We start from the raw sequence: 25,271 nt of genomic DNA, 5'->3' as shown, positions 1-25,271 counted from the left end.
AGACTCTCGCTTAAATTTCAGGGATGCATGTGTCTAGCAGCAGTCAGTTTGCTGCAAGCCTAGAGTGAGGTGAGGTGAGTAGTGCCTTTGATTTAGTGAGCAGCCTGATTTTTCTCTATGTGTCTTGTGTGTTATCACTCCGAATTCTAAGAAAGTAGTGTCATACTGCAACCTTCCAGCAAGAGTCTTTTATGTTTTTATCTAACTTCTCTGTGTGTGTGCTGTCAACATAAAAAGCCATGAAAACATGAATCATTCCTGATTTGGTCAGAAGGTTCAACTCATGAACTTTAGCAAAACTTTTGGTCCCTGTCTTGAGTTTCAAGTTGTAAGGACACCACAAGCCAAGTGATTTTTCCATGATTTGTGGATTTTGTAGTACAAGTTTCATACCTCAGTCAAATTTCATACTTCTGGGCATAAGTTGATTGCCTGTCTGGCTTAAGAAGGAAATTTCCCCTTAGAAGTAGGTGAGCCAAAGAGAGTGTTGATCTAAAGGGGGAAAATTGAAATCTGCAGTCCAGAAACCGATTTGGTCAAGCTGCCAATCCATCAATGGAAACATTTAATTTGAGATCACCCTTACCTCTGGGCATGAGGAGAAGGAATTTCATGAAACAACCTTGCAGTCTTCACCAGAAGCACACAAGTGTTAGTCTCCATAGGGATGGCTGGTGGAAGTAGGCCAATCCCAGGAACAGGCTCTCTGTTGCATTACTGGAAAACAGGATTTTGGTGGGACTTTGGGGACTTTTTTTTCTTTCTTATATTTTTTGATGTTGTAACCTTGAAGAAGTGGCAGTTCATAGTTATTTGGTTTGCCAAGGTGCTGGACTAGACAGACCAATGATTGGCTCCATTATGAGTAACCCTCTCTTCACCATCCTCCAAAGCATGAGCTACTTTAATGGCACTAGTTATTGTCAAAAAATGTGGTCTGTAGGAAGCAGAAGGCAGATGATTCTGGGCATTTCTGCTGCAGATGTGCTGTCTGTGGCTGGAGTTACTTACTAGCTGAGGTTTCCATACACTGAAATCAGCCATAAACTTCCAGTCCAATCTATTTTGGGAAAATAACAAAACAAGACCCAACAAAAGCAGAAGCTACATGGGAGAGCACAGAGTGTGCAACTCCCCCATAGCTGAGGTTGCTAGACAGACTCTTGGAGTGTAGTCAGTGATCCATGCCATGACTGCTGACTCCAGGCCAGGACATAGGGAGATGTTAGGTAGGTCAGTCTGTCATCCAGAGAAAATCACAGGTCTGTCTGTCTGCAGCAGCCTCAATCAAGAATCCCCTTTCTATTCATTACAGCTGAGTCCTGTCTCTTCCCAGCTGCAAGGGACATTAGCACTCACCCTCTCAGCCCCTCCAGATGGACTCTTCCCACTCACGAGTGCTTGACTTTCTTCCTAAGTGGGGCAGCCAAAGCTGTCTCCAGTGGGAGGCAATCAGCTGAGCTGTCATCTGCCCCTCTGTCACACTCCTCCATCAGGAGTGCCGGCCTGGATGGAACTCTGGATCCTGCCTTACTCACCCCGTGCTGGGCTCAGGTGCTAATGGACACATCACACCTGGGCTGGAGCACACTCTGGTGACACATTCCTGGTGCAGAGGGAGCAGGCTATCAGCTTCTTATGAGAGCAACCGGTTTTGTCCAGCCCTTGGCAGCAGGGTGTGTATCTCTTCAGCACCCTTTCCCCAAACAGGCTCAGCTCTGGCTGCAACCTGCACTCTGAAAGACAGTTATATAACGCAGGAATTCGGGCCCCATTACAAAAATGCTCCAGTGCAGTATCAGGCCAGCTATGTTTCTTGCAATAATGAGGCGTCCAATCCAATGTTCCCTCTCCATCCCGCCCCACCCCCCAGCCTGTGGATCCCTCCCCCTCCTCCTTCCTGTCTGCAGCACACTATTTGTTTATTATTTTCATCTCCCTTATGAGAGTCATCCTGTATTTTTCCCACTTTCTCCTCCTCCTCCAACCTCACCCTGGCCTTCAACCATTGGCTGTAGTGCTGGTGTCCAGGGGCACCAAGGGACCGCTATATAACTAACCACCCCATTCAAAGCCACTTCAGCAGGTAATGAGCAGTCAGTCTCGGCGACAGCATCCTTTCCCAGCTCATGCACATTAAAGAAAATTCTGGGATCCAACATCTTTGGGGCCTCCAGACCAAGCCCAGCTGCCTATCCAGAAAGAAGGAGCCATTAGAGTGAATGAAATTAACCCAAGGAGCCTCTGAGTTCCTAAGGACGAGGAAGGTAACTTAATTCTGACGAAGGCTATGTAGTTCCATGCTGTGTTTTGCAAACAAGCCAATCCAACAACTGAATCTCCTAATAAGAACTTTTGCATGTTTGAATGTCATTTTCCCTCTCTCTCCCCCATCCCTCCTCTGGATGATAAGCTAAAAAGGAGGTTGAGAACTGCTCAAGATGTTCCTGAGATGTGTATGAGAAAGAGGGTGTGAGCAATAAGTCTTTTGGAAAGCAAGAAAGGGAGTTCAGCAGTTTATAGGGCAAACTCTGCATTTGTCTCTTGTTTGTGTAGGAACCTGATTGTTTTCAGACCCAATAGACAGCTGGGCATGTGATGTTAATACTCCGCCCTTTATTTCAGTTATCTTTCATGCCAATAGGTGTTTATCTCCAGAAAGGTTCTTACCCTGTTGTCTGCTCCATAATATGTCAGGTTTGTCCAGGAAGAGCACACACTGGCAGTGCTGCTGGCTAAAGTAGGTACATACAGCTGTCCCCCTGAAATCAGCATGCCATCACACAGCAGGTAGATAAGGGAAAGGCTGCATCGAATGAATGGCTAACTAAGGCTCTAGTGGGTTCATCCTTACCTCAAGAGAGGTCTTAATTCCCAGGCTTATGCCACCTCTGGGATGCTAGCATTCTGTATGGGATGGGGCTGTGGTGATTTTTGCTCCATTTGTGGCTAGCTTCCCATCTGAAAACTGTTTTAATGAAGGCTACCTAAGGAGTGTAAACAGACCACAACCTTATGTGGATTCATTTATGCTCTGTAGCCTCATCCCAAGCGCAGCAATTAGAGAGTTGTCTGGAGATGGATGCTGATATTTTTACACATATGGTGTATATACCAATGTGAGAGTCTTATTGCAAAAAAATTCTGACGTTCAAGAATATCAGGTGACTCCTTTGGGGAGTCTAGTTCCAGCTTGGTACAGGTATAATTCTGATCTATGTTTCATGCTATTTAGAAGGAAATGGACTGATAGTTTAAGCACAAAGGTGCTACACCAGCAGCTAGTTTAAATCGGCACAGCTGCACAACACTCAGAATCTGGCCCAACTGTGTTGGGGGGAGGGTTACACAACTAGATAGTAATAGAAGTGTTTTCATCAATTGTTTTAGTCCAAACAGTTTTTGTTTGCATTTAAATGTTTCCCTGCAGTGTTGACAATGCAAACATTGCAGCAATGCACTAGTGCATGAGACACAGAAAGTGATACTGACCAGTCTATTTTCATTGTTGGAGCTGAGTGAAATGCAAGAATTACATTGGAAAAAAAACACAAAATCGGAAAGGAACCATTAGGAGAAAGCCCATTAGGATTTAGTAGGAAATGCTGCTAACCTTTGAATAACATTTTTAACCAACCCACAGATTTCTAACGCAAGGATATAATTTTCTGTTACCATCTACAAAATGGTTTAAAGATTCTACAGAGAGGATCTCACTCTCCATTAAATTCTCTAGCTTTCTACAGAAATTTCTGTATATCACTGTTGAATTTCTAGAGAACCGTATTGGTTTAAGTCCTATTACTTTTCCAAAAAAAGAATGTAAATGATTCCGTCAGTATGGTAGTTAATGGAGTTGTTAGTAAAACCAGAATGATTATTTTTTTATTATGAGGAGTATAGCATGGTCCAGGGATTTTACCCTTGGCTTTTTAAGTTGACTTGCTGGGTGTCCTTGGACAATTTTCTTCCCATCTGTGCCTCAATTACCCCATCTGTAAAATTAGGATGATGAAGGATGGACCATATCCTGCACCTATTAGTCCTAAAAAGAGATGTTACAATGATTACTTATCTGGATGGTGAAAAAATTGATGGGGCACTTTGACTTCTCCTCTATCATAAGCAGTTACAATACAAAAAAATTGTCTTTAAAAAGTATCTTTTATTACTAATCCCTTTAATAAACTCTACAGCAATTTGAATTTTCCAACATCACTTAGAAGATCCATTCTGTGATTAAAAGATTTGATTAATTTTTTATTATCCATTATTTGGCATATAATGAGAAACAAATGCTATAATCTCCCTCCCAAAGTTGTTTGTTTACTATTTAAACTACCAAGGACTCAATTGCCTTTAGGATTAGGGTGTTGAAAGGAAGGAGAAACACTTTGTGGAATGGTTCAATTTCAGTGAACTTCCAGCGGAACATAAGCAGAGTGCAGACTGCCCCAGAACTTCTGAGCCCGGGGCTTCTAAGGTCTGCAACTCTAGGTCAGCTGGCTATCTAGGCTCCCTGCCTCCCAACAAGAGTGTTGTTAGTTTCACTGCAGCTATTCAATGGTGGGCAGTTGTGAAACCGACAAGAATCAATCCATTTCGGTCAGCAGTGACTGCAGGTGGGCAACAGGGAATCCAGGAGCATATTTCATTTCAGAAACACTAACTTTGTGGGATTTCAGTTCTATAAAAATGCTCTAGTTTTAGCTTTTTTGTCCAAATTCAATATAGAAAGGGGAAAAAACACCCCCTCCTTCTACCTCTCCTGGGCCTTCCCTATTCTGAGACCAAGCAGCGCACCTTGTCACTACCCTTTACATCCCTCCCAGTCCCTGGCCCTCATCTCCATGCCCCCACTCCATACCCCTTTCCTGGAATCTTGGCCTGCCACATTTCTCCTTTCACCCCATCCCTTACCAGTACTCTGAATATCCCTGTCACAAATGGTGCCCATAATTTAACAAGCAATTTGCTGGAGGTTATAGTCTTACTGTGACTCCTACTGAAGTCAAAGCTCCCCTTGACTTTACTGGAGGAGACATCAAGCCCTATACCACTTTGTACAATGTTAAATACAGAAGGCCAAGTTCATATCTATTTATCTAATCAGCAAGGTATTGCCCTGGTACATCACAGGTGTTAACTGTGTTATATTTGGCTCAGTCTGTTGTATGGTGGACTGTAGTTATCTAAAACTTATTTTATAATTGCAATTAGCTAAAGCAGGAGGAAGGATGGTCATGTAATTATGGCAATTGTGTAGGAGTCAGGAGACCTGAACTGTAATCCTGGCTCCACCATGGTTTTGTTGTGTGTGTTTGGAGAAGTCACGTGCTATCTGTGCCATTTTTCTCCTCTGTACTATTAACCTAAAACCTGGGACATTGTGAGGTTAAATGGCTCAGTGTTTTGAAATCCTAAGATGTGCGCACTGCTATTGTAAAACAGTGGCCATGAGCTGGGAAGTGGAATAAGCACTAATGTGTATTATTTGCTTTATGGGAGCACCTAGAGGTCTCAACTGGGAGGTGAGCACCACTCTGCTATCATTCGTCAAAGCAGCATATTGCTTTGGGAGAGTTACATGTATCTGCTAATATTTAACATGAATATTGTGGGAGATTCTGAAATTAAGTATTGCAATTAAAGAACTATACCAATAGAGGGGGAAAATATTCCCCCACCATATTAATTGGTATTAAATGTTTGATTTAAACATACCGTAGTGGGAGAAAATCTTGTGGTCTATTCCCAGCAAATGTGGTCTATTCAGGGATGGATTCAGCCACATGGTTTCTTTTAGTACTACAGGGAGCCAGGGAGTGATTAAAATGTGCACGGAGCATGCTGAAAATGGATCTTTAGCTGCTTCACGACTGCCTCACACAGCTGAGATGTTGGACAAATCTCTACTGGCTGGCTGCAATGCCTACTGAAGACCATGGGAATATCTCCATTAGCCTCAGGTCCAGTTCCAATGGGACAGTGGACACTTCAGAGACTGTCATAATGCAGTGCTGTTGTGTGGGATGTGGAGAAGTGGTTTACATCGGGTGTTACCAAGGCTATCAAAGAGGACGGAAGATCCATTGGTTAGGGTGTTAGCCTGGGATGTGCAAAACCCAGGTTCAACTCCCTGCTCTCCCAGGCACTTCCTGTGTGACTTGGGGCAAGTCATCTCATCTCACTGGCCTCAGTTTCCCCTCTATACAATGGAAATAACAACACTTCCCTGCTACACAGGGGAGTTGTGAAGATAAGTATATATTAAAGATTGTAAGGCACTCAGATACTATGGTGATGCCTAAGCTAGATGGATATTACTGCTGCGCTCTTACCGACTAGCATTTCTTCTGGGTTTTGGAATCAGAGAAGATTGTTTAGAGATAAACTCGGATGTAATTATCTGAGACCAAATTATAGATGGAAGGAGTGTGGGGGCATTGGATGACAGCCAGCAAGATATAAAAGGCAGGCCTGAGATCAGTGCTTGTTGGCAAACCTCAGATTCACAGCATTCAATCTGGTTTTGTTCTGAGAGCAATAGAACATAGAATTCTTAACAGGAGACTGGCCTATTCTGCATTGGTTCTTGTAACAATGATAACTCTTAGCTAGCAAATTTCAACCACAGATCTCAGAGTACCTTATAAGTGAGGGCATTAGTTACATTTTACAGACAGGGAAACTGAGTCACTTATGGGTGAAGTGACTTGACTGAGGTCAGACAGCCAATCAGTGGCTGAGCCTGACTGTTAAGCCTTCACTGGGCCAGGCTGAGAAGAAACATCTGTTTGTATTTCACACACTGAAGACGCTTTGTATCAAACACATCCCAAAGTGCTCTACAGACTATATGAAGCACTCTGCCCACCACTTCAATGCAGCAACCTCGAGAGGGAATTTTCTGGGAAAATTCACAGTGCAATTAAAAGCCACTTTTCTGAAGAAAAGTGTTTTGACATAACATTTTAAATCAACTGCAGTAATTACCTGGTTTGGAAATGAACCCAGACCTGGGGTTCACACCCTTACACTTGTGACAAGTGCCATGGGATTTTCACTGACCACATCACTGGTTCATACTTCATCCGATATATTGCACCGCCTGTGGCACAGTGCAGCACACAGCTGTTAGCCCATTCCTGGTCTGAAGTGAAGAATGCCAACTGCAATACTGAATCAACACCACCACTTGAAATAAAACCAATGTTTGTTGTTGACAGCAGACCTCAAAGTACAATATAGCTCCATTTAACCAGTCTCTGGACTACTCATGATCCATTAATCAATGTGCATCATGTATTGTCTCCCTAAGTCTTTGGGAAGATAGGACTTCTATTGTACTGAGCAAACTGGCCCCGGTTAACTTGGCTCACTTGAGATCTCAGCTTAAGGTGATATAGCTGCAATACACAAAAGAAATCATTTTACAAGGGGAATAAGGACTGGGCAGTGCCTGAGGGGCAAAGGCTTTTTGCCGAAATACTGAATTAAAGGATTTCAGACACAGCAGCATTTTTTGTATTTAAGATATTTAAAGAGGTTAGTCCATGTTAGATTCAGTGACTCCAATTCAAGGGCGTCTACTGCTCTGAGGATGGACTGGATCCAAAGCCAGTGTAGTCAGACTTCCACTGACTACACTGGACTTTTGGTCAGGCCCTATAAGAATAATGACAGTGGGGTTTCTTTGCTGATTCATCATTCAATTCCTCAATTTCATCATGCTTCCCCTTCCCTCATAACTGTTTCCCCCTCATTCCTTCTCTGCAGGAGAAGCCAAGACTCAAACAGACATTCATACTGCTGCAAGCAAATGCACATAGGAATCTGGCTGGGGTTTGGTGTTCCATCCTCAATGGCTAGAATCCCAACTTCTGTAGTACTAGCCATTTGCCTGACTTGCCTCTTCTCAAGCGTCTGCAGTCAGACCCCGAGGAACGTCAAGGAGAGCACGATTCCATTGAAGGTTCTACACCAGGAGCAGGATTACAGTCTTGTCCAATCGAGCTTGTTCCAGGATGTCAGAGCCTCCTCCAACCAGTCGAATGACATCCCTGGGAATGCCCAGTCAGAGCTACCTCTGCCCACTATGTGCATAAAGCCTGCTGAAATCAGATACATCTTCAAGTACATCAATACCATTGTGTCCTGCACCATCTTCATGGTGGGCATTATCGGCAACTCCACCCTGCTAAGGATCATTTACAAGAACAAATGCATGAGGAATGGGCCCAATGTCCTCATTGCTAGCTTGGCTCTTGGGGACCTTCTCTACATCCTCATAGCTCTTCCCATCAATGTGTACAAGGTAGGCACCATGGGGCACTAATAATCTTGCCATCTGGGGAGGTGGCAAGGGGGATTTCACCCTCCCACATTACAGTGCTCAGATCCTACCATGATGAATACCTGGACAGATAACACTGGTTTGGGTGGCCAATGCACACCAAGAGGTATGATAACTATATACAAGTATCTGAAGCAACTGTCAGAGAACCACTGTGCCAGTGGAGAAGGCATTGGGTGGGGACCCAAGAAACTTGGGTTCTCTTCTTAGGTCTGCCACTGACCTACTATGGGCAAGTCACTAAAGTCTCGGAGCCTCCGTTGTCCTTATCTATCTTGGGAGTAAATTCTTTGGCAGGGAATGTCTCTCCCTACAGACAGGGCTTAGCACAATACAGTCATGGCCAAGACCTGGAAATGCTATTAGAGCAATGAGTGCCACCTGGTGCAGAGATGGATTCTAGGGTGGTGAAGGGAGACACAATTAGGAAAATGAAATTATTTGAAGAAACAGACAGTTAGGCCACACATCAGATGGGAGGTTGATTGGACCAATGAACAATCTCTCCAGGGAAGAGGTAAAAATTACTCAGCAGCAGACTGGAAAACAATTCTGTACTGACCAGGAGGCAGACTAGCCTACTAGCCAAAGCAAAGACTGCTGTACTGGGGGGAGATGGGGTCAAATGGGGCCTTCCCCCAGTCCCAGAAATGCTCTCGGGGCACTAGGGCACACACACTCACCCACTGGATGGCAGGTGGAGAGAAGCAGAGGAAAAGAGATAGGGAGGGGAAGGGGCAGATGCACCCAAAGCAGGGACCTCTAGACATTGGGAGAACTTTCTTCTCTTCTGCCTGGACTGTCTCTGCCCTGTGCTAATCGGCTCTTGGCTCCAGCCCTCTCCTTCACCTCCCTCACAATCTCTGCACCTCAGCTTCTCACCACACGTGCACATCTTACCTCTTCTCCGCCCTGTCCCCTCACCCCCTTCTCTTCAATGGCCCCTCTCCTTCACTTCTCTTTCCATTTAGCTGATTCACACCTATGGAAAAGTACCTAAAAACAAAACAGTAAGACTACCATGCCATTTGCTGCCATATCAATCACTCTTGCTGGCATGTTCTACCCCTTCCCTCACCCCATTCTATCTGCTCTGTTTAGACTGTGAGCTCTTAGGGGGCAGGGAATGTCTGCTACTCAGTGTTTGCACAGCACTTAGCACAATGGAGCCCCACTCTTGGTTGGCTGTTAGGCACTGCCAAAATAAACCTGGTTAATAATAATTAGCAAGAGGTGACAAATCCTCAGGTTTCCTGTGGGTCCTGGAGGTCTATGGGATGCAGTGAATATCCTATGTGTCCTGCTGCAGAGGGAGAGTCACAAAACCTGAGATTTGTTCCCAACTCCGTACAATTGTGGTCATATCACTTCCCCTCTCCATGCCTTAGTATCCCCATTGATAAAATCTTTAAGTGCAAAGGTAGATGAGCGTTACTGAGCAAAATGGATAGAGCATGCCAAGTCTCATTACTGAGCAGGAAGGCGTGTTCTGAGATAAGGGGGAGTGAGAGTATACATCCTTCAATTAATGTGATGCCCTTCTAAAGCACTATTTCCATAGATTCCAAGGCCAGCAGGGACCATTGTGACCATCTAGTCTGACCCCCTGTATAACACAGCCTAGAGAACTGCCCCACAATGTGTGTATATGTTATACAACTGTGCACTGAGCAACTGCAGGATGTTTTCTTAAGCCCTGCAGTGGTGCTGGAACAAATTTTATAGTGGGGGTTCTGAAGGCGGAAGCCATATACACCGCTACCTTGATATAACACAACCCGATACAGCACGAATTCGGATATAACGCGGTAAAGCAGTGCTCCAGGGGGGCGGGGCTGCGCACTCCGGTGGATCTAAGCAAGTTCGATATAACGCGGTTTCACCTATAACGCGGTAAGATTTTTTGGCTCCCAAGGACAGCGTTATATTAAGGTAGAAGTGTATTTGGGTTGTTATTACCACTTGAAGACGGGGTGCGGCAGCATGCCAGCAGCCCTACTGCCAGCAGCCCTAGTTCCAGCATCTCTCTCCCTGGAGAGAGAATAACCTGGGATCCAATAACTCAGTTTATTCCTGCTGAGTAAAATTTTTAGCATCCTTCTTCATTTAAAAATACCTATCAAGGTTGGAGTCATTTTTGAATCTCTTCCATATAATGAGCTGGACGTGTCAGACAGAAAAACTCAGAGGCAAATATGAATGGCAGCAAATTCAAGGGTAGGTAAACACACACAGTTTGAATCAACCAACCCTTTGGGGTAGAACTCACCTGTGCACACTTAAACATCGAACAGGTTGCAAGGGAGAGCAAGTGATAGAGCACGCTTATCTGCAGTGCAGCGAGGACCTCTAATGTGAGTGAGAAGATGTCCTCTTCTGTGAGCACAGGGTATATTCAAGTACAGGTTTGACAAATAGCTGTCAGGGATGGTCTAGGTTTATTTAATCCTGCCTCAGTGCAGGGGGGATGGACGAAAGAAGCCTCTTGAGGTACCTTTTAGACTTGGCTGGTGCCCCTGGACCCATACATGTTTGCTTTCAAGGAGGCTCTGGAGAAATTGCTCCAGTATTATGATGTCTATTATCTCCCCTGTACTTCAGGTGTCCAGTCATAGCCAACGGTAGGATTACCATACATCTGGTTTTTCCCGGACATGTCCGGCTTTTCGGCAATCAAACCCCCGTCTGGGGGGAATTGCCAAAAAGCCGAACATGTCCGGGAAAATGCCGGCCGGGCACTTCCCCTCCCGCGGCTGCTCTGCTCCTCTCCTGACTCTTCGGCTCTGTTTAAGAGCCGAGCGCTACAGGCTTTGGGCAGCCCCCATGCCTCCGGACCCTGCGCAGCCGGAGCCCGGGAGGGGAAGTGCCCAGCCGGGGGCGCAGGGTCCGGAGGCATAGGGGCTGCCCGAAGCCCAAGCGCTACCGGCTTCACAGTTTGCCGGGCAGCCTCCAGACCCTGCGCCCCCGGCTGGGCACTTCCCCTCCTGGGCTCCAGCTGCGCTGGGGAAGCGCTGGCCGGGGGCGCAGGGTCTGGGGGCTGCCCGGCAAACCGTGAAGCCGGTAGCGCTCGGGCAGCCCTTTTCGCGTGGCTGGGAGTGGGAGGGAGGAGGGGGCGGAGTCAGGGCATGGTTGGGGCGGGGAAGGGCGGGGCTGGGGAAATGGGCGGGGCCAGGGCCCGTGGAGGGTCCTCTTTTTTTATTTGTTAAATATGGTAACCCTAGCCAATGGGTTGCCCAGTCTGTCCATTTTTGTGCAATGGCTCAGGACCGCACACCCCCAGTCCATCTAACAGCATGAAATTTTGTCTATATTTTTTGCCCAACAGGCCAACCCTGTCCAGGACAGCCACCTTCACTGTATCATAGTCCCAGGCCTGTCCTTCATTCAGGGCCATATAGGCCGCCTGGGTGCCTGACAAGTAGGGTGCCACTCAGAGGGCCCATGATCTCTTAGCCCATCTGGCTCCCCTTGCTACTCTCTCGAGTAGTGGGCATTCAGAAGTGGAATAAGATGGGCTGATGATGATGATGATTGCACTGCATTAGGAGAGTTCTGTGGGTTAGGGGAGCCTGGCATTGTTCTGCACTGGCACCGCTCTGTGGGCAAGGCTAGAAGAGCAGGGGCCGTCTCAGTGCAGAACTGAGATATGCTGAGGAAGCCAGGTGGGGTTCCAGAACTCAAACAAATGGCGCTGCTGCAAATGGGGAACACTGGCAGAGTTTTGTGGGTGGTGGGAATGGGTTAGCAAAAAGGGGGTGCAGCTCAGGGACTGCAGTGCTCATGTTGAACAAGAAACTTCTGTTGGAGTTCAGCTTCTGTTCTTTCCAATGCTTTAGTGAGCACAAATACAAACTCACTCTTTGCAGCAAGGCCAGAGGGGGCTTTGTATGTGGGCAGATGTTATAAACCAGGCTGATCTGGGCTTAATCTGGGTTTGGGTGGGAAACTTCCCAGAAAAGAACACTCGTTTTGTGCCACAAACAGCAGTTCCCTTACATTTCCTGCAGCAGCACTGATCCAGCTCTGTGCACACCTCACACCACAATTTGGGACTGATTTTAATAGCGATTCTTTTCTTTTTCAAAAAGAAAAATCAGAGATCTAATATGTTATGTTAATACACAGCTACAGCTGCTATTTAAACCCTGGTGAGTATGGAAGGGAATGTTTTTGTCATGATCAGGGCTTGTGGGGCATAACTCAGGACTCTTCTTTTAGTTTTTAAACAAAGTGATACATTTTTTTCCTTCCCTTTAATGGCTGGGCAGCCCATTGGAAAGCCTGGCCACTGGGTTTGCACTCTGAGGACAGGTATTTATTATCATCAACTAACAGTGATAATTTATTAGTAGTAGAAATAATTATATAGCAACATTTTATTTTATTTCTGCTATGCAACCCAAAGACCCTTTTCCCAAAGAGCTTATGGTCTAAAATTATAGTGGTAGCACAGTGAGGAAATACCCCATCAGCCCATGAGTGTGAGGGGGAAGAGGGGAGCCAGAGGGAAAGCTTTTAATGCATGTATTCTCTTGGTTAATAATCCTGACCCAAAGCCCACTGAATTCAATAGGAGTCTTTCCCTTGCTGTAAGTGACTTTGGATCAGGCCCCATGGACAGGAGATTGGCAAAGTGGCAAGAGGGAAGAATGGTTTGAGGAAAGACTTGAGCCTGATGCTGGCAGGTGGTAATGAGATGAGGTGGGTTGTGGGTAGTGTGACAAAGCTCTGTCCTTGTCTCTGTGGGTCCCGCATTTCCTGGTGGATTTCGCTAGCCTCAGAGGCTCACTGTGACCCTCCAAATAGCCCTTCCCTCTCTAGAGGCAGGCATCATGGGCCAACGAGGGAGGTGAGGAGAAGCTATCCTCCCTTGCACAGTCTGTCTCACAGTCTCAGTGACTAATCAGGGGGGCAAAGGGGGAAGCCTGAGCCCACCCTCTACTCCAGGCTCCAGCTCAGGGACCCTAATAGTATCAGCTATGGTAGCTGATCTTTTAGAAACAGGATATGTACAATTCCCTGGGCTACTTCCCTACAGCAGCCCCCACTTCCTCAAGCTTCATTTCACCCTTACCTCAGGGTCTCCTTCCTTGTGCCTAAGATGGTGTGTACTGCTCAGTCTCTCCAACAGCACAACTTCCTCCCACAGCTCCTGACATGCACACCTCCCTGACTAACTGGGAGGCTTTTAACTAGTTTCAGCCAGCCCCTGATTGGCTTCAGGTGTCCCAATCAACCTAGCTGTCTCCACTGCTTTCTGGAAGGATCTTAATTGGCCCCAGGTGTCTTGATTAACCTGCAGCAACTGCCATTTAGTTACCATGGTAACAGGGATTTCTTTAGCCTGGGGCTAACATACCTGTTTCTCACTACTTTCCTATAGCCATCTGACCTTGCCCCATCACATATCCCCTCCTCTGCTCAACACCATAGAGTTGGGCAACTTGGGACGCCAGGCAGTGTGCTCATGACAGACCATCAGTGTTGCTGTGGTGGAATCCAGCCCTGTGTCCGTATGCGGAACTGGAACAGTTGAAGGGATAAGAACCACCTGGTGACCCTTGCGTTCTTTTCCTTATTCCGCTGCATCCACTGGAGGGGTGCATGGTCCAATCACAAGAGTAAATCGCCGGCCTAAGAGGTAATAACGTAGTGTCTCCATGGCCCATTTGACAGCAAGGCATTCTCTCTCGACTACTGCGTATTTCTGTTCTCTTGGGAGCAGCTTTCTGCTTAGGTAAAGGATCAGGTGTTTCTCTTCTCCCACCATTTGCAACAGAACTGCCCCCAACCCCACCTCGGAAGTGTCGGTTTGTAAAATAAATTCCTGGTTAAAGTCCAGGCTATGAGTTTGGGGTCATTACAAAGGGCCATCCGAAGGTCTGTGAACGCCCCCTCTGCTGCATCGGTCCACTTCACCATGTCTGGACTGCGGGCCTTTACCAGGTCTCTTAGGGGGACTTGCCCTAGTGGCAAAATGGGGAATAAAACATTGGTAATAGCCTACCACGCCTAGGAATGCGTGGACCTGCTTCTTTCGGGTCGGCTGGGGCCAGGTTTGAATCGCCTCTAGCTTATTCATTTGGGGCTTCACTATGCCCCTTCCTACAATATACCCCAGGTACCTAGCCTCAGCTAGCCCTATGGTGCATTTAGTGGGATTAGCAGGGAGGCCAGCCAGTCTTAAGGTGCTCAGTACTGCCTCAACTTTCTCCAAGTGGGTTCCCCAGTCTGGCATATGGATTATAACATCATCTAGGTACGCGGCAGCATAACTAGTATGGGGGCGCAGCAGTTTATCCATGAGGCGCTGCAATGTGGCTGGGGCCCCATGTAACCTGAAAAGGAGGACAGTGTACTGGAATAGTCTGTCCGGGGTGGAGAACACTGTCTTTTCTTTAGCTTCTTTGGTCAGGGGAATCTGCCAATACCCTTCTGTCAGATCCAGTGTAGACAAGAATCGGGCACTACCCAGTCGATCAACCAGTTAGTCAATGCATGGTATGGGGTATGCATTGAATTGGGATACTTCATTCAGTCAGCGAAAGTCATTATAGAATCTCATGGTACCATCAGGTTTAGGCACTAGAACGATTGGACTGGACCATTGACTATAAGATTCTTCAATAACCCCTAATTCTAACATTTTCTTTACTTCGGCCTGGATTTCTTCTCTTTTGGCTGCTAGGATTTGGTAGGGTCTCAATATTACCTTGGCTCCAGGGATTGTGCGAATTGGATGATAGGTCTCAGTCGTCCACTCCGGTTTTGTAGAGAACACATCTCGGTTGCGATTATAGTAGGTTGAACCTGGAGAGAAACCCATGGAGGCATGCGGGACCTCCCAGATGGTGAACCTCGTGTATATGGCTTCCGCCTTCAGGTACAGCAATAGGATATTTCAATCTTTCCCATCCCGGCTCACCACTTTCCTGATCATGGCTTTGAGGATCCTACTGAACCTTTCCACAAAGCTATCTGTTTGCGGGTGGTATACAGAGATCCGTAGGGCTTGGATGTGGAGCAATGAACAGAGATCTTTCATTAACTTGGACACGAAAGGTGTCCCTTGATCCGTCAATCTCCTTGGGTAGCCCAACCCAGGCAAAGATCTGTACTACTCCTTCGCTATTGTCTTGGAAGCTATGTTGGGTAGGAGGACAGCTTCCGGGTACCTGGTTGCATAGTCCAGTACAACAAGCACATGTTGGTTGCCCCGAGCTGTTTTTGCTAGGGCCCCTACTAGATCCATGGCTATGCATTCAAATGGTACCTCTATTATTGGAAGAGGTATCAAAGGGGCCTGCAAGTGCAGGCGAGGGCTATGTAGCTGACACTCCGGACAAGAAGTGCAGTATCGCCGGACATCTTCGTGTACTCCTGGCCAGAAGAACCTCCGCAGGATCCGTGCTGGGTTTTCTCCACCCCTCAGTGTCCTCCAAATAGGTGACTGTGGGCAAGGCTCAATAGGGCTTTTTGATGTTTTCGTGGCACCAGAAGTTGCTGTATCTCTTGCTCCTGCATTTACACCAACCAGTACAGGAGATCTTTCTTCACTAAAAAGTAAGGTCCTGGACCCCGGACCTTCCCATCCACAGGTATCCCGTCTATTGTGGCCACCTCTTTCCTGGCGTTATCATATCTGGGGTCCTCCACCTGCTCCCGCCCAAAAGTCTCTTTCCAAGGACTAACCTGCCTGAGCTCCCAGGGGCCCACTTCTGCTTTTTCCAATGGCTCACCACCATCACGGCTGGGGCCAGCCTCCAGCTCACCTTCTGTGGTGGTAGTTTCTCTGTTGGCTGCTCGTGTCCATCTGCCTACTAGGGCGGTCTTCTGGCCCTGGGTCAGGATCCGGGTTCAAGGCTTTTGCAGCCTTCCTCACTTTTTTGGTCTTCCAGGTCCTTCAGGGGGCTGAGAACAGATCCTGAGAAATCTCAGCGAACATCGGGGGTTGACATTCCCCCGACGATGAGTCGCTGCCCTCAGGGTCCCCACCTCCCTTCAGCCTCTCCGGGGGAATAAATTATCAAACCCTGGATAGTCCCTCCCAATAACTACAGGATATGGGAGTTTAGGAACTACGCCCACTGTCACCTCAATGGGGTTCCTCTGAACTTTTATTTCCACCAGGATGGTGGGGTAATGGCTCACGGCCCCCTGCACACACGTCACTGCTACGTGTTTGGCTTGTAGCAGCTGGCTACTTTTTATCAGCATACCCGATACAAGAGTGATAGCACTCCCATAGTCCACAAGCACTGTAGTCTCTGCTCCGTTTATCTTCACCGGCCTGGTGTAGTTATGCGGGGCTAATGCGACGCATGCAAGGTGGATAAGGGAGCACAGGACCTCCCAATCTCCCCAAGTTACATTGCATAGGCTCCTCGGTGCTGGGACACTGTGCTGCTATGTGTCCCCATTCCCCACATGCATAACATCTATAATTGCTTCTAATCACTCCCCTATCATGGGAGTTAGGGGCGTTTGTCCCAGGGTTCTCCTACTCAGGCCAATCCCTTCCTTCTGGGGTCCTTGCTGGTTTTTGCCCCCCCCCCCCCCCCCCCCACCTAGGACTCCCTTCCAGGGTTGGGTTCAGGTGCTTGCTCTGAAAAGGGCTTTCCTTGGGTAGTCGGGGTCAATTCCCTAGCTGTCATCCATCTTTCTACCAGCATGATCATCTCATCATAGGTGAATGGATCATTCTGGCCTACCCATTTGCAGAGATCTGGTGGCAGACCACGCATGAAATGGTCCATGACTAGGGTCTCCAAAATCTTGTCTGGGCTGCACGCCTCGGGCTGTAACCACTTCCGCATGAGGTCAAATAGCTGGGACCTCGGGGCTTTGTTCTCCTGGTATTTCCACTCATGGAACCTCTGGGCCCGTACTGCTGCCATCACCCCTGACCGTGCTAGGATTTTTGCCTTTAGCCGGAGATAGTCAATGGCGTCTGTGGCAGGCACGTCAAAGTAGGTCTTCTGGGCTTCTCCGCACAAAAAAGGGGCAAGAATGCTGGACCACTGCTCCTGGGGCCACGCCTCACGCTGAGCAGTCCTCTCGAATGAGAGGAGATATGCCTCTACGGCATCTTCTGATGTCATCTTTGGCAGACAACCAGTGGCCCTCAGGGTTCGCATCCCGTTGGACCCCCGGCCTGGGTGGTGAGGATCTTCAGCTGGTCCACTACCTCTTGCAAGAGGACACAATCTTGGGTTGCCTGGCCCATTAATAATTGATTGGTTTCCTGCTGTAGCCGCATAGACTCCTGTTGTACCATTGCCTGAGCCCGGGTGGCCTCCTGCAGGGCTGCCATGGCTTGTAGCAGAGCTCTTACCACCTCCTCCATTGTGGTAAAAGCAAACAAACAAAACAAAACAAAAAAATCCAAATCCCCAGTGCACTTTTTTTTTAAAGCCTCTTTCTTCCACCACGCTGTGAACAATGATCCCACCTCTGGCACCAGTTGTGACAAAGCTCTGTCCTTGTTTCCATGGGTCCCACATTTCCTGGGAGATTTTGCTAGCCTCAGAGGTTCACTGTAACCCTCCACATAGCCCTTCTCTCTCTAGAGGCAGGCATCACAGCCTACTGAGCCATTTTCATCATAAGCCAGCGAGGGAGGTGAGGAGAAGCTATCCTCCCTTGCACAGTCTCTGTTGTCTCTCAGTCTCAGTGATTAATCAGGGGGCAAAGGGGGAAGCCTGGGCCCACCCTCTACTCCAGGCTCCAGCCCAGGGACCCTAATAGTATCAGCTATGGTAGCTGACCTTTTAGAAACAGGACATGTACAATTCCCTGGGCTACTTCCCTACAGCAGCCCTCACTTCCTCAAGCTTCATTTCACCCTTACCTCAGGGTCTCCTTCCTTGTACCTAATATGGTGTGTACTGCTCAGTCTCTCCAACAGCACAACTTCCTCCCACAGCTCCTGACATGCACACGTCCCTGACTAACTGGGAGGTTTTTAACTAGTTTCAGCCAGCCCCTGATTGGCTTCAGGTGTCCCAATCAACCTAGCTGTCTCCACTGCTTTCTGGAAGGCTCTTAATTGGCCCCAGGTGTCTTAATTAAATTAATTAATTAATGGAGATATCCTATCTCCTAGAACTGGAAGGGACCTTGAAAGGTCATCAGGTACAGCCCCCTGCCTTCACTAGCAGGACCAAGTACTGATTTTGCCCCAGATCCCTAAGTGGCCCCCTCAAGGATTGAACTCACAATCCTGGGTTTAGCAGGCCAATGCTCAAACCACTGAGCTATCCCTCCTGTGTTGATTAACCTGGACTAACTGCCATTTGGTTACCATGGTAACAGGGATTTCTTTAACCTGGGGCTAACATACCTGTTTCTCACTACTTTCCTATAGCCATCTGACCTTGCCCCATCAGAGTAGCTAGGCTTCCAGAAAAGGGACTGTAGTGGGGTGGACACTCGCTCCAGCCTTGAAGGGCTTGAAATTAGCCCAGAAAGACGGCTGCAGAGGTAAAAGCTGGGCTGACTGGGGAAGCGGCCGCAGCTGGGCCACACTCCAATCAGGCCACAGCTGGCCTGTATAAGAGGCTGGGAGCCAGGAACTCAGCACTCTTTCTGTGAATGCAGAGAGAGAAGGGCCTGGCTGCAGGGAGATTATCCAGGTATCTGGAGTGGAGCAGGGCTGGGGAAAGGCCAATGGAGCTGGGGACTCTAGCCTAGGAAAGCCCTAGGCTGCAGGCCTGGTAAGGCAGGGGGCAGTCCATGGGTAGGCAGAGGCAGGAGGTCTGAACCCCTTTGCCTGTGATGAGTGGCTTATACTGCAGTCTGCCCCAGTGAATGGGGGCTAGATGGAAACTGGGCAGTAACCAAGACTGAGGCGAAGTGGGGATAGTGGGTGGGGGTTCCTCTGGGAGGGGGAGACCCAGAGCTGTGGGGGTACTGCCAGGGGGTAGCACCCAGTTAAAGGGGCACCAGGGTCCTGGGAGTGATATGGGGGCCAGAAGTGGTAGCAGGACACCGGCCTGCAGAGGGTGCTCCAAGGCTGGGAGAGCTAATTCCTGAGACAACCAGCAGGAGGCGCTGCAGAGGTGAGTCCACAGTGCTACAGGGACTGCCAGTGGGGTAGGAGGAAAGGAGCAGCACACAAAGCCCCAATGGGAGACACAGGGAAATAACAGGTGTTACAATAGTTGATAAAGTTATCCCAGTTTGCTGAGCATCATGCCTTCCATTCTGTTCTATTCAGATTCTTATACCACCCTCATCACTGCAATAGCTGAGCACTTCCAGGAGCCCATTAAGCAGCCTAACAAACTCCTTTCTCTCCTGCTGTCATTGTGTGTGCCATGAAGTGGTTTGTGTTGATATGGTTTTGGTTTTGCATTTTAAAATGTCCATGCTGCTCTGTATTCGTATTAGATAGCAGGTCAGAGTGCACCTGGCACTTGCAACAAAACGGGAAGGGGAGGTTTGGGGATGGCTCTTAGTTCCTGGGGGAGCTCATTGCATAGGCTTGGACTGGCCCCCACAAAAACTCTGACTCTTGCACAGATGAGCTTTATGTTCCAATATGCCTGAGGAGCAGAGGTGTCAGTTTATAATACGGACTCTCCTACCAGATTATTAACTCCACTGACATCTCTCTAGGTGCGTATCTCGCCTTCATCTCCATAGTATCCAAGCATCACATAATCATAATGCATGTCAACCTTCACAATACCCTTTTTATAGGTGGGGAACTAATAGAGTAAGTGGCTGCTCCAAAGCCCATTGAAGACAATGGATCAGGCCCTAAGGGTATGGCTATGCTGCATCTGAGGGCTAGTCCATACTAGAATTGCTACAGTGGCACAGCTGTCGTGCTGCTAATGCAGACGCTCTATGCCGATGGGAGAGAGCTCTCCCATTGGCAAAATAAATCCACCTGTGCAAAAGGCAGTAACTATGACAGTGAGAGAAGCTTTGTCCTGCTGACATAGCACTGTCCACACCAGTGCTTAGATCAGAATAATTTACATTGCTCAGGGGGATTGCTTTGTCAAACCCCTGAGCATCATCAGTTATACCGACATAAGCACTAGTGTTACAAGCCCTCTGAGTGAGCGTCCTAGCCTGACGCCATAGACGTTTGCTGGTGGAGATTAGGCTGGCACATTAAAAACAGCTGCAGAGATGTTTCGGTTCAGGCTGGAGCTCAGGCTCTCAAGCCTACCTCAACCCCTAAGCACTTGTATCTGTGGCAGCAAGGTTGTAGTGTGGACACTGACATAGTTATGTCAACATAAGCTGCCTTACGTCAACCTAACTCTGTAGTGTCTTAATGTAATGTTGCATTGTTCCTTTTTAGCACATGTGCGTATAATTGAATTATCTTAATGTACAGCAATACAATTGTTTCAGTATAATCCTGAGTCAACAAGCCCCATAGCTGGATTTCAAATGGTGATGTTAAATTATAAATTAACTTAACAACTTAGCATGAGTACACTATCCTGCCCAATTAGAGACGGTGTCCTTAGTAAACTCAATGGGGCAAATTAAGCCCAGATATAATGCCATTGGGTTCAATGGGATGAATTTGAGCCAGTATGTTAGAGTAAAATGAGTCCTCTCTAATCGTAGAACAACTTATTATTTTTAAACCTTTATGGGTGGCTACCTAGGGCCAACCCGGGTTGCCTTACTCAAGTAAGGGTTTCCATTGAAGTCAAGTGGGTAAAGTGAACAGAATACAAGATTATAAACTGGTTAGTTTATTCTCTAATGACCAAATCCTGATCTCAGTTAAGTTTAATTAGGATCTGATCCTAAATGTTTCCTTGCTGTTCCTTGTGTGAGTCTGTTCAGTGACTTCTGAAACGCTGAAGGGTGCTCTGTCAATTAGAGCCCTCAGCAAGTTGGCCATTTTTATGCTTTTAGGCCTGGATCCTCAAAAGTATTTAGACACCTAAAGTCCCATTGATTCCAGTGGGAGTCAGGGACCTAAATGCCTGTGAGGATCTGGGCCTCAGTCTCATGCAATAAACTACTGGCCAAAGCAGCTAGTGCTGCACAGAGGAGTTGGTGTTGAGATCTACATTTAGATAAACAGTTACTTCAAGTTTGGATACAAGGCTGGATCCGGGCTGGGCTGGAATCTGATGGCACTGAAATTCAGCAGCTGTTCTTGTGAGATTTCAGCAGCGGCTAAAGATGAGTCCCTTGCAAATGTGAGCCCAGCCCAGAACCCAACTGCCAGGGGGGCTTCAGGCCCATAGAGGTCAAAGTTAAATTCTGTAGCTCTCAAAAAATGCCAGTGTTTGGGTTCACATATTGGCTTCTGGACCACCCCTCAGCACAATAAACCCTCCTCCTAAAAGTGTGCTCATGGGAGAGTGTGACAAGCCATTTTACAACTCCATGCTCACACAGCCCAAGAAAGGTCACCCCGAATCCCAGCGGAGGTAACATCCAAGTGTTTCATAGCGTCCTTCCCTTTCCATGAAGGGAACAACCTGATCCAAAAAGCCTGACAGGGCCTGTTAATCATGTGCGTCTTCGTCCTCTTTCTCAGCTATTGGCAGAAGACTGGCCATTTGGCGTCCAGGTGTGCAAGCTGGTTCCATTCATTCAGAAGGCATCTGTGGGCATCACCGTCCTCAGCCTCTGTGCACTCAGCATAGACAGGTAATGAACCTGTTGTCACCACCATGTAGGGTGACCAGACAGCAAGTGTGAAAAATCGGGACAGGTGGTGGGGGGGTAATAGGTGCCTATATAAGAAAAAGACCCCAAAATCAGGACTGTCCCTATAAAATCGGGACATCTGGTCACCCTACCACCATGTTCTGCAACCAGGTCAATTTAATCACAGCGCAGCCCTTTGCTGTCCTCGAGGCAGCCGATTGAAGAGTGGACTCACTGCTGGTGTGCTCCCTCGTGTCTGGGGATGGCATGGCTGGCTCTCCTCTAGCTCCCCCTGCAGAAAGCTGCTCTGGCCCTGCCATGGTTGGCCAGCCAGGTCACATTTAGTGCCCCTTCCCCCCCACTCCCGCTTGGGGGTAAACGAAGAATCCAATAAACTAAACTCAAATCAACAAACGCTTCGCCCTGACCTGGGCTCTGCAGGGCTGTCCTCGGGCTCTCAGGCAGAGCGACACCTCCTAGTGCTTTCTCCCTGGCTCCAAACTCAATTGTCCTTCTTCCCCTTGTGGCAGGGGGTTCCTGCCCCACTGGTCCTGGAGGGCAGGGGAACTCAGGCCTGCCCTCTGCTCCAGGTTCCAGGCCAGGCACCCTGTGGTGAGCAGCTGAGCTCTGCTCTCTCAGACTCCACGCTGCCTCCCTGGACTTCTTCCTACCTTGGCCCTTCCTACAGCCCCTCCCTGGGCTGCCTGTGCACCTGCCTCTCTCTAGGCCCCTCCTCCGCTCTCCAGCATGCAGAGACGGACTGCAGGGCTGTTCACCCCGCTCCCTACAGACCTGGCTTCCCCCTGGATGCCCACCACCCAGCTCTGCCCCCAGCTGGGCTTCACCTCCCACCCTGCTGGTGCAACCAGGGACGCTATTTGCTCTCAGTTTCCAGTTAACTCTTTCATTACTGGGGGGGGGCATACCCCCTCACATAGCCACAGTGCAGCCCACTGGTCCCACGTGGTCCCTGCTTCCCCTTGAGCCAAATTCAGAGAAGATGCTTAACATGCTGTGAGACTCACTCAGACCTTCTGACGCCCACTAATCCAGTGGGGTAACTGATATGCAGGGGAGATGGAAGATGCTCTAAGGCAGGGTTGGGGCTTCTCAGCCCTCCAGCCAGTTGCTTTTCTTGCAACTTTGCTCCCTGGACCCTTCCGTGTGTGAGCATGACAGCGCATGGCCTGCACTTGCCACCTTACAGCACACTATGGTCCTGTGTGTGTTCTGCCTCAGCTTCCCCCCAGTGCCCTGTGACCTACCCAGCTGTAATAGCAGCCTTGCCCTCCAGGCAACTGAGCCCAAAGCACCTGCTGCAAAATAAAGCTCAAAAGGTACAAGACAACAAACTCTTTCACCAGCCAGGCTGCACCTCCAGGCCCTGCTCCTGTAAGTAATGACCAGGCATGCACAGTGACTCTGCACCTCTCAGACACATAGTTCAGATTCAGCCACTGTCTTCTTGGCTCAGTCCTTCCTGCCAGCAACCCATTCTTGCCAGCCAGGCCCCAGCTGAACATCTGGAAGGAGCTGTCTGTCTGCTTTCTTTCCAGGCCCCAACTGGATTTCCCCCTCTTTCAGACCAAACCCAGCACCAGTCCAGAGGGGATGGCTTCCTGAGACCAAGGCTTGCCTTAGCTCTTTCCAGCAGGGGATGGGGCTCCACCCTGTCACAGTGAGTTGCAGTGTGTGAAATGAAGGCAGTAACATCCTGTTGTGTCCGGCAGGTACAGGGCGGTGGCCTCCTGGAGCCGGATCCAGGGCATAGGGATCCCCATGTGGAAGGCAGTCGAGGTGATGCTGATCTGGGCTGTGGCTATCATCCTGGCTGTCCCTGAAGCCATTGCCTTCGACATGGTGGAGCTGAACTATCGTGAGCAGATGCTCTGGGTCTGCATGCTGTCCTCCGAACAGAACTCCAGATTCACCCTGGTGCGTACTCCACCCCTATTTTAGTAAGGAGGAGGCACTCCCCTTCTGGTGCTCACTCCCAGCATGCAGATGGGAATGGATGGTGCACAGCCCCTCAGCGCCAGTGAGGCGATAACAGTACTGGGCAAAGCTCCAAAGGGAGTGGGCTCACATGTGTATCCAAGCTGCAAATTGCAGGGTGGAGGTTGGATATGGAGCTTTGGTTCAGCCCATTGTGGAGCCAGAAGCCAGGTGGGATCTCGATCTAGAACCACATTTTTCTGAAGTCTGATGGTGCTCAGATCAAGGGTTGGATTCAGATCCTTCTCTAACCCCAGACTTCCAGTCTGGAAGCCTATGTAGAAATCAGGTTGTCTTTTGAGGTTCCTTGTACTCATAGAATCATAGAATATCAGGGTTGGAAGAGACCTCAGGAGGTCATCTAGTCCAACCCCCTGCTCAAAGCAGGACCAACACCAACTAAATCATTCCAGCCAGGGCTTTGTCAAGCTGGGCCTTAGGATGGAGATTCCACCACCTCCCTAGGTAACCCATTCCAGTGCTTCACCACCCTCCTAGTGAAATAGTGTTTCCTAATATCCAACCTAGATCTCCCCCACTGCAACTTGAGACCATTGCTTCTTGTTCTGTCATCTGCCACAACTGAGAACAGCCGTGCTCCATCCTCTTTGGAACCCCCCTTCAAGTAGTTGAAGGCTGCTATCAAATCCCCCCTCACTCTTCTCTTCTGCAGACTAAATAACCGCAGTTCCCTCAGCCTCTCCTCATTAAGTCATGTGCCCCAGCCCCCTAATCATTTTCATTGCCCTCTGCTGGACTCTCTCCAATTTGTCCACATCCCTTCTGTAGTGGGGGGGCCAAAACTGGACGCAATACTCCAGGTGTGGCCTCACCCGTGCCGAATAGAGGGGAATAATCACTTCCCTCGATCTGCTGGCAATGCTCCTACTAATACAGCCCAATATGCCATTAGCCTTCTTGGCAACAAGGGCACACTGATGACTCATATCCAGCTTCTCGTCCACTGTAATCCCCAGGTCCTTTTCTGCAGAACTGCTGCTTAGCCAGTCGGTCCCCAGCCCGTAGCAGTGCATGGGATTCTTCCTTCTGAAGTGCAGGACTCTGCACTTGTCCTTGTTGAACCGCATCAGATTTATTTTGGCCCAATCCTCCAATTTTTCTAGGTCACTCTGGACCCTATCCCTACCCTCCAGCGTATCTACCTCTGCCCCCAGCTTAGTGTCATCCGTGAACTTGCTGAGAGTGCAATTCATCCCATCAGCCAGTGAAACAGTGATTTCTCCTGCGTTTGAAATGCTATAAGAGCAACATCCCTAATGAT

At 48.5% G+C, this 25,271-nt stretch overlaps 1 protein-coding gene across 3 annotated transcripts in view; it reads left to right on the top strand.

Annotated features, from left to right (window-relative positions):
* The first annotated feature begins 1,944 nt into the window (after window positions 1-1,944).
* Window positions 1,945-25,271, top strand: part of LOC101933665 (endothelin receptor type B-like) — a 33,059-nt gene continuing 9,732 nt past the window's right edge. For 2 of the 3 annotated variants that reach the window (XM_065556261.1, XM_065556260.1), the window contains exons 1-4: window positions 2,077-2,267; window positions 7,780-8,317; window positions 21,882-21,994; window positions 23,725-23,929. In XM_065556261.1, the coding sequence (XP_065412333.1) occupies window positions 7,823-8,317; window positions 21,882-21,994; window positions 23,725-23,929 (813 nt within the window). In that variant the 5' untranslated portion in view covers window positions 2,077-2,267; window positions 7,780-7,822. Of the gene's footprint in view, window positions 2,268-7,779; window positions 8,318-21,881; window positions 21,995-23,724; window positions 23,930-25,271 lie in introns of all 3 variants that reach the window. The other variant, XM_005311311.4, reaches the window with a different exon arrangement.

This window comes from Chrysemys picta, chromosome 9 (assembly GCF_011386835.1).
Source record: "Chrysemys picta bellii isolate R12L10 chromosome 9, ASM1138683v2, whole genome shotgun sequence".
NCBI classification, from domain to species: domain Eukaryota; kingdom Metazoa; phylum Chordata; order Testudines; family Emydidae; genus Chrysemys; species Chrysemys picta.
Note: the sequence above shows the minus strand (reverse complement) of the source record. Positions and strands in the feature narration are given on the sequence as shown.